The sequence below is a fragment of the Anabrus simplex genome, chromosome 1 (assembly GCF_040414725.1).
Source record: "Anabrus simplex isolate iqAnaSimp1 chromosome 1, ASM4041472v1, whole genome shotgun sequence".
NCBI lineage: Eukaryota > Metazoa > Arthropoda > Insecta > Orthoptera > Tettigoniidae > Anabrus > Anabrus simplex.
Genome location: NC_090265.1, coordinates 1,556,584,054 through 1,556,593,294, shown reverse-complemented (window position 1 = coordinate 1,556,593,294; position 9,241 = coordinate 1,556,584,054). Strand labels below are relative to the sequence as shown.

General features: G+C 35.8%; 1 protein-coding gene across 1 annotated transcript; it reads left to right on the top strand.

Moving 5' to 3' along the window:
* The first annotated feature begins 7,496 nt into the window (after positions 1 to 7,496).
* LOC137502174 (uncharacterized) lies at positions 7,497 to 8,568 on the top strand. Its single transcript, XM_068229192.1, has 2 exons — positions 7,497 to 7,622; positions 7,832 to 8,568. Exons 1-2 carry the CDS (start codon positions 7,606 to 7,608, stop codon positions 8,238 to 8,240), a joined length of 426 nt encoding a protein of 141 aa, XP_068085293.1. The 5' UTR covers positions 7,497 to 7,605; the 3' UTR covers positions 8,241 to 8,568.
* Positions 8,569 to 9,241: the final 673 nt, after the last annotated feature.

Here is a 9,241-nt window from a genome sequence, read left to right as displayed (position 1 = left end):
GACAAGTCAGAAAGATGGTAAGATCCAACAGTTGTATGAAGGGAAAGAAGTAGGTGATAAGGTTTTGGAACAAGAAGAGGAAAAGTAGTCGATTTGCATCTGGGAGACTGATTACCTCAGATCGAGTAGAGGTATTTTGGTTGCCTTGGCAAAGAATACTGTAATGCATTCAAAATGACAGCAAACTATGAAATGTACAGAAAACAACAACATAGCTCAATCTGGAAGAAGAAATAAATAATTCTACATACCATGGAGGCTTCATATCTAAGAGAAGTAGAGGCTGTCGATGCTGATGAAATAGGAGACCCAATTTTGAGGTCAGAATTCAACAGAGCTTTGAAGAACCTAAAAAGGAACAAGGCATCTGGAATTGATGATAATTATACCCTCAGAATTAGTGACTGCCTTAGAAGTAACCAGCATGGCAAGGTTACTCCATTTAGTTACAAGTAACTAATCTCATATTTGTTCTGTATTGAAGATAACAATAAGTAAAATTCTTTCAAGAGTAAAATTTACTGTGTCCACCTATTCAATACAGTTATATTCTGTAGTGATTAAATCCTACATGAATTACATATACTAATTAGGTGCATGTTTTGCCCTAGTTTTGGGCATCTTCAGCCTAATAATAATCTTAAGGTCAAGTCCTGAAACCAATTAAACATAAGAACTTAAAACTAAATACAATGGTCTTATGCTTCAAAAATTTTTTACAAAAAGTTGTGCTTTAGGAGATATTTACATAGATTTAAAATGTTTACATTAATTAAAACCCAGAATTTGTGACAAGGAAGCAATTAAAATTATCATACAATGACTAGAAATTGTCTAAAGTGTAAATTGGAACTTCTCCAACTGAATGGATGAATTATTAGGTTGATAGTTTATACAAGTGTGTTCACATTGACTAGAAAATGACCAAAGCGTAAATTGGAACTTCTCCAATTGTATGGATGAATCATTAGGTTGATAGTTGATACAAATGTGTTCATTGAAATGTAGTTATGATCACCTATGCCGTAAGTACACAGCTACAAAACCGGAACCATGGTATAATGTCAATCTTGTTGGGCATGGATACCCCATTAGAAAGAAACGTGGTTGGATGGTATTATTTTAGAGGTTAGAAAGTGTATGTTGGAACATGTTGTCTTTCCATTCTTCTGTAAATAATGTGTTAAAATTTTGCATGTGTGAGATACTAAACTGATGGTGCGGTAGTTTTCAAACTCGTCAGCACCTTCTTTCTTGGGAACAGGTAAAATAACATACTGTCTAAAATTGGATGGCACCTGACTAATGAATGATATTGACATGTTCCAACATACATGTTTTTAACCTCTAAAATAATACCATCCAACCGCGCTTCTTTCCTAATGGGATATCCAAACTGAACAAGATCGACATTATACCACGGTTCCGGTTTTGTAGCTGTGTACTTACGGCATAGGTGATCATAACCACCTTTGAATGAACACATTTGTATCAACTATCAACCTAATGATCCATCCATACAATTGGAGAAGTTCCAATTTACGCTTTGGTCAATTTCTAGTCAATGTGAACACATTTTTATAAACTATCAACCTAATGATTCATCCATACTGTTGGAGAAGTTCTAGTTTATGCTTTGGACAATTTCTAGTCATTGTATGATAATTTTAATTGCTTTCTTGTCACAAATTCTGGGTTTTAATTAATGTACACATTTTAAATCTATGTAAATATCACCTAAAGCACAACTTAAAAAAAAAAAAAATTAAGCATAAGACCATAGTATTTAGTTGTAAGTTCTAATGTTTAATTGGTTTAAGGACTTGACCTTAAGATTATTATTAGACTGAAGATGCCCAAAACTAGGGCAAAACATGTACCTAATTAGTATATGTAATTCATGTAGGATTTAATCACTACCGAATATAATTGTATTGAATAGGTGGACACATTAAACTTTATTCTTGAAAGAATTTTACTTACTCCATTTAGTGTGTAAAATGTATGATACAGGAGAAGTGCCATCCAATTTTAGACAGTATGTTATTTTACCTGTTCCCAAGAAAGAAGGCGCTGACAAGTTTGAAAACTACCGCACCATCAGTTTGGTATCTCACACATTCAAAATTTTAACACTTATTATTTACAGAAGAATGGAAAGACAAGTTGAAGTTGAGTTGGGAGATGATTACTTTGGCTTTGGAAGAAATGTAGAAACATGTGAAACAATCCTGGCTAGTAGCCAGTATCCAGTATTCGGGAGATAGGTTCGAACCCCACTGTCGGCAGCCCTGAAAATGGTTTTCCGTGGTTTCCCATTTTCACACCAGGCAAATGCTGGGGCTGTACCGGTACCTTAATTAAGGCCATGGCCGCTTCCTTCCCACTCCTAGCCCTTTCCTGTCCCATTCTCGCCGTAAGACCTATCTGTGTTGGTGCAACGTAAAACAACTAGAAAAAAAAAATCCTGACTTTACATCTGATCTTAGAGGATAAAATTAAGAAAGACAAGCCCATTTACATGGCGTTGGTAGATCTACAAAAGGCATTCAGTAATGTTGATTGGACCAAACTATTCATTCTGAAGGGGACTGGGATCAGATACCGAGAAAGAATTATCTACAATCTGTACAAAAATCAGTCTGCAGTGATAAGAATCAAGTGCTTTGAAAAAGAAGCAGCAATCCAGAAAGGAGTGAGTCAAGGTTGCAGTTTGTCCATCCTCCTTTTCAATGTTCATGTAGAGAAGGTGGTAAAGGAAATTAAAGAATTTGGAAATAAAATCACAATCTAAAGAGAGGAAATCAAAACTCTGAGATTTGCTGATGATATTGTTATTTTATTTAATTCTGCAGAATATCTGGAAAAATTGCTGAATGGTATGGAGAGAGTCTAGAAAAAGGAGTATAAGTTGAAAATAGTCCAAAACAAAAGTAATGGAGTGCAGTCGAACAAAGTCAGGTGATGCAGAATAGAAAATGAAGTCTTAAAGGAAGTAGATTAATATTGTTACTTGGGTAGTGAAATAACTAACAATGGCAAAAGTAAGGACATAAAATGCAGACTAGCACAAGCAAGGAAGCCTTTCTTTAAAAAGAAGAAATTTGCTCACTTTGAACATTGGCGCAGGAATTAGAAAGAGGTTTTTGAATTCTTTTGTCTGGAGCACTGCATTGTATGGAAGTGAAACATGGACAATAATTAACTCAGAAAGAAAGAGAATAGAAGCTTTTGAAATGTGGTGTTACAGAAGAATGATGAAGGTGAAATGGGTAGATCAAATCACAAATGAAGGGGTACTGAACTGGATTGCCTAAATTTGACGAAGAGGTAGAATGATAGGACACATCTTAAGACAAGACACACCAAGGTATGAATACGACAAGCAGATTAAAGCAAATTTAATAGTTATGTGGAAATGAAAAGGTTAGCACAGGATAGAGTGGCATGGAGAGCTGCATCAATCTACTCTATGGACTGATGACCCAAACAACAACACAATGATGAAAGAAACATCAATATTCACACCACAAATACAGATATCAGAAGTGAAATATGATTTACATGCAATATCTTCCTGTGTAAACTTAACAGTCTTAATGGAATAATTTTATTGATTGGAGCTGAGAACTCTGCAAGAGTTTTTCACATTCACTAATTAAATCCCATCTTAGTAGTAACAGCTCACAATAATGAGAAATATTCATACAGAGAACTTCCAAAACAAAACATCTAATTATGAACTCCTAAACTTCATTTGGAATTCAGCAATAAAGAAGTTCAATTATTATTCAGGATAATCAATCAACAATTCAATTTTAATTTACTCTCCCATTTTTCACATTATTAAATCAACAGTTCACTCCAACAATCACAGCTATTAAATTTGCTGCTTATATGATTATATGACCATGAAGTTCATGGCAGGTGGTAGTACTCTTCATTTCTTCCAGCCATTTCATTCTTTCTACCGTGCAAGTTGGCCATGCAGTTAAGGATGCATAGCTGTGAGCTTTCATTCAGGAGATAGTGGGTTCGAACCCCATTGTCGGCAGCCCTGAAGACGGTTTTCCGTTGTTTCCCATTTTCACACCAGGCAAATGCTGAGGCTGTACCTTAATTAAGGCCACGTCAGCTTCCTTCCAATTCCTAGGCCTTCCCTGTCCCATCTTCACCTTAAGACCTATCTATGTCGGTGCGGCGTAAAGAGAAAACAAAAATTATTTCTACAAATATTACTTTGTAACATACTGTGTTTGGTTTTTTTTTCCATGGATGATGGTCGTATGATATTGAATTATAATAATTATAGTAATTCAAGCACCAAGTGAGTGGCTATGTGGCTTGGATCACGCAGCTGTCAGCTTGCATTCAGGAGATAGTGAGTTTAAACCCCACTGTCGGCAGCCCAGAAGATGGTTTTCTGTGGTTTTCCCATTTTCACATGAGGCAAATGCTGGTGCTGTACCTTAATTAAGGCCACGTATACTTCCTTTCCTCTCCCAGCCCTTTCCTATCCCCTTGTCACCATAAGACCTATGTGTGTCAGTGTGAAGTAAAGCAAATTGTAAAAAAAAAAAGGAAGGAGGTAATTGAAGCCTAGTGATCATAGCTTCCAATAAGTGGCCGAGTTTTACTTCCCATTGGCTTGAACATACGTTTTCATCAGTACTCACTTCAAAGAACATTCACCATGCTATTAATCTTCCTCATATTTCCAATCTTCTTAAGTGCTCAGCTGATGACCTGTGATTTATTTTTGATACTCATTTTTTGTGAAACGGAAACAATTTTGTTTAAAATTTCAACGACTTTTCCAATTATGCTTATATTGTTATTAACCTCTGCCATGGTCATTTTTGTATTGTATCATACTCCCAATTCTAACCCTTAATTGGTATCGTGCAGTCCCTGGGGCCACAAGTTTTTGTTTATTTGCCCAGTGAACACCTGCTCAATACCTTTTAGTCCTTATACTATTAACATCTGTTGTGCTATCTTCTGTATGTATAGGGCCTACTCCAGAACAGGGTGTAGAAACTCAGCTGTCAGCTTGACCTCGGAACTCCAGTTACTCTACTTTTCTAATTTGAGGTGACTTTTCTTTTCATTCATCATTAATAGTTTGGACAAATGGCAAACTACAGAAAGTTTGTATAAATTATTTCAAACCAAATCATACTAATCTTGTGCACACTAATACAATAGAAATGAATTATTTTTTGGTCTACTGATTTAGTGTATACTGCTGAGTTCAGTAAAGAGGACGGCCAGGCTGAGTGGCTCATATGGTTGAGGCGCTGGCCTTCTGATCCCCACTTGTCAGATTCGATCCTAGTTCAGTTCGATGGTATTTTTTGAAGGTGCTCAAATACGTCAGCATCATTTCGGCAGATTTAGTAGCACATAAAAGGACATAAAAGTAAATTCTGGCATTTTGGCACCTCCAAAAACTGTAAAGGTAGTTAGTGGGAAGTAAAGCCAATTAACATTATTAATTAGTAATGAGGATGTATGTGATCACTTATTGCTTCTCATGGCACAGGTTAAGACAGTCTGAAATGTGATGTCTCATAAAATATCTTTGCTATATTCTAGGGTAGCAAAACTTCCTCTAACCAAAAGGCTCTGGGTTTGATTCCCAGCCAGATGAGGGATTTTTACCTCAATAAGAGGGCTGGCTCAAGGTCTACTCAGCCTAATTGAGAACAATTGAGGAGTTGTCCTGTTAGTACGAGGCAAACAACAGTAGGCCACACACCACATGCTGTAACAAAAGGTTAACTTCATGGACACTGCATTGAATTGCGAATCTCTACCAACTGTAATCTAAGAATGTGCCATTGACAACTTCCAATAGAGGATATTTTTCAACGTTTTCAAGATATTTTAACAGGAAGCACTAATGAAACATTTTAACATTACAATGCATTACAACCCATCTAAGGATTTTAGATCTCACTAAGAGCCTTATTTTAATTTCATCTTATATTTTACGTGCTGTGCGCATCTGTCTGATTCTCCTCCCATATCATACTTCAATTTATTGTTCACTTTCTCTCTGATAAACCTAATAGTCAGAGAGACCAATCGCTATGCTGACCAACTCCTTACCTGTGATGAACTGTCACCCAATTTATGACCTTGATGTTGGAGATGCACTACAATTAAAAGCTGCGTTTGGCTTTTGTCTGTATAGTTCCTATTAATATTAGTGACAGGTGTTAATTATCTGTTAGTGTAAATATACAACCATACTCCTAAGTAATTCAACAGTGGTCTAAAACTTTGGATAACAACGTAATATTATCCTGTGATAAGTCTTGACCTCAACAATTTTCGGTGAATAAAATTATCTTCTGATTTTCCTTATTTTTACTAGTGACATAGATCTGAATATGTATTGTTCTTCTTTTTCTCATTCAGAGTAATTATTTTACAGAATTCTGTTCATAAATAAATTCTCTATCATTACGCATATGCTGGTCCTCGGGAGTCACATGTACCATGACTGCCTCTCACTCGGAGGCCAAGGGTTCCGATTCTCAGCCAGCTCAGAGATTTTTACCTAGAACTGAGGGTTGGTTCAAGGTTCTCTCAATCTAAATGATTACAATTGAGGAGCTACCTGACTGTGAGATGGCAACTCCAGTTTAGAAATCTTAGAATAACAACCGAGAGGATTCGTTGCATTGACCATACGTCACCTCCTATACTGCAGGCCTTTGCAATGAACAGCTGTCCCTTGTTAGGCCAAGAACCATCACGGCATTAGCGTCTTAGGTTTTTAATTACGTACATTCTGTTGTATTGCAAAAGTTTTTTTCAAATATAAACTGAAACAGAAAGTGATTAAAAGTTATTTCCTGAAAATAAAAAAAACTAAATATCAACTAATAATTTTTTGTATTTTAATAACTCAGAATATTTTTTTATTCTGTGTAGTCAGTACATATTAAAATTATTTCTTGTCAGTATTTGCCATACATCAATATTGAGACATTTCCCATCAACCCCCATAGCTCATAGGACCATGTGACAACGAAATTTACCCCAGACGGGTCATGAACACATGGGACCATGCGCCACAGAGATCAACAGTCAAGGGACCTTTTCTGTCTAGTGACAAATGCTAACTCATCTGTATTGAAAAAAATAATCCGAACTCATGAAATAACAAATGCCCTATGACAATGCGAGGTCAACCGCACATCCTCCATTCTGAGATGCGAGCACCGGCCTCTCAGGGCCATAGACCATCCGCAGTTATGAAAATAAAACTAATGTAAATTTAGCTTACAGGCATAAATGAACGGAAGAGACTAGAATGCATTCTTGGCAAATGATAAGCATAAAAATAGGTTTTAAAAGGTTTAATTACTCTCGTTTAACCCATTAACGCCTAGCGTTACCATATGGTAACACATGTAATACATTATTAAAGCTGTTACTGTACTTTCAACAGTTGTGCTGGCAGATTGGTACCACTGCTTATCGCTCTATAAGGGAACCGCGCTTACGACAATGTAGCGCTCATTGACGTGTTTGTTACAATAATAGCATACAGACAGTTCAAAAATTGCTATCGCTGAATGTGCAGCAAAAATGGACATCCGCTTCGAGTAAGTGCATTTTTATAAGCTTATAATTATTACATGGATTATTTTTTGGTGTTATACTTATTTGTATAGTGTAATATACATTCTATGACCATAACAAATGATTTTACTCAAAACATGTGGAAGTTATAGCTTCCGAATTTCAAGTTTACCATATGGTAACGCTAGGCGTTTATACTCAGTAAAACGTATATTTTGCTTTATTGTTTTAGGAGCGGGTTTTCACTTGCTGAAGCACTGGACATCATTTACAATGATGATATTGACGGTGATGTGTTTATTGAACCACCAATACCAAATATAGACACAGATGAGGATTCTGGAAATGAGGATGAAGGTGGATTAGCTGACAACCTGACGTCTCGTCAATTACTGGCTAACGCTGAAATAAAGTTATCCAACGAAGGAGCTGGACGACCAGCAGTTTCACGGACCTCTCTTAGCGGCCGCATATCAGATTCTGTAAGACTTGATAAAACTGACCACCTTGTCCAGCACACAGAAGGAAAGAAGAGGAAAAGGTGCGCTAATGAAAACTGTAAATCCAGTGTGAGGACAATGTGCTTGAAGTGTGGAGTGGGATTGTGCATCGACTGTTTTGTTCCTTTTCATACTGGCTAGACCGTGTGGTTTTACAAACACAGAAAGAAGTGATGTGTGTAATATATCAAATGTGAAGTTCTAATTGTTATTGAATTTTAGTAGTATTACATTTAATAATAATCATAATGTAGAATAGTAGCCTGCCGATGATTCAGAGTGTAAATTTTTAATCAAAGTGATATCCAATATACGTAGGTAGTAGAAGCGCCTAGCGTTGCCATATGGTAACGGCAAATATTTTCAAAACTGAGTGATGAATAACATTAAACATTTCTTTTTCAGTGTGTTTGTGTTACTTAGAGTCATAATAATGTAAAAAACAAATAAAAATTTAGAAAAAAATAATTCAGGCGTTAATGGGTTAAACATAAAATCAAAATTTTATAACCCTGATAAATAGAAATCAGTTAATACGAACAAATCAATAAACACTCAATGAAGCCATGGAGCTCAAGTTCCCGTTATCAAATCACATAAAACACTGATTGCAAATTTCACGAGTGTCAATAATTGGATCAAGTTCATAGTTTCAGTCATCAAGTTTGATGAAATTGTCCATTAATTTGTTAATTAAATAATGGAGTGACTCTCCTTTTGATTATCAAATGTTTAAATGTCATCAACCCTTATGTGAATTATTAAATTTTTGAGTAAAAATTTTAAACTCCTATCACAATAACATTCAACACATCATCTATTTACACATAGTTAACGATTTTGCGTATGCGAAGATATTCCCTGAAAATATTCCCAATTAACATATTCTAAACAACAATTATTTAATCTGGGATTAATCTTAGAGTGGCGGCCTAATTTAAATATAGTGTAACAAAATTACACACAAAACGTAAGATGAAGAAAAAGCTGAAAACATTTCCCATATACAGACATGTAATCCACTAATAATAATAATAAACTGAACTAGGGTGAAGACACATCTCACCACGTTTGATGACCAACAGTACAGGACTGAGGGGATCAGAACCTCTTCACATCAACAAACACTACAAATGAATCTC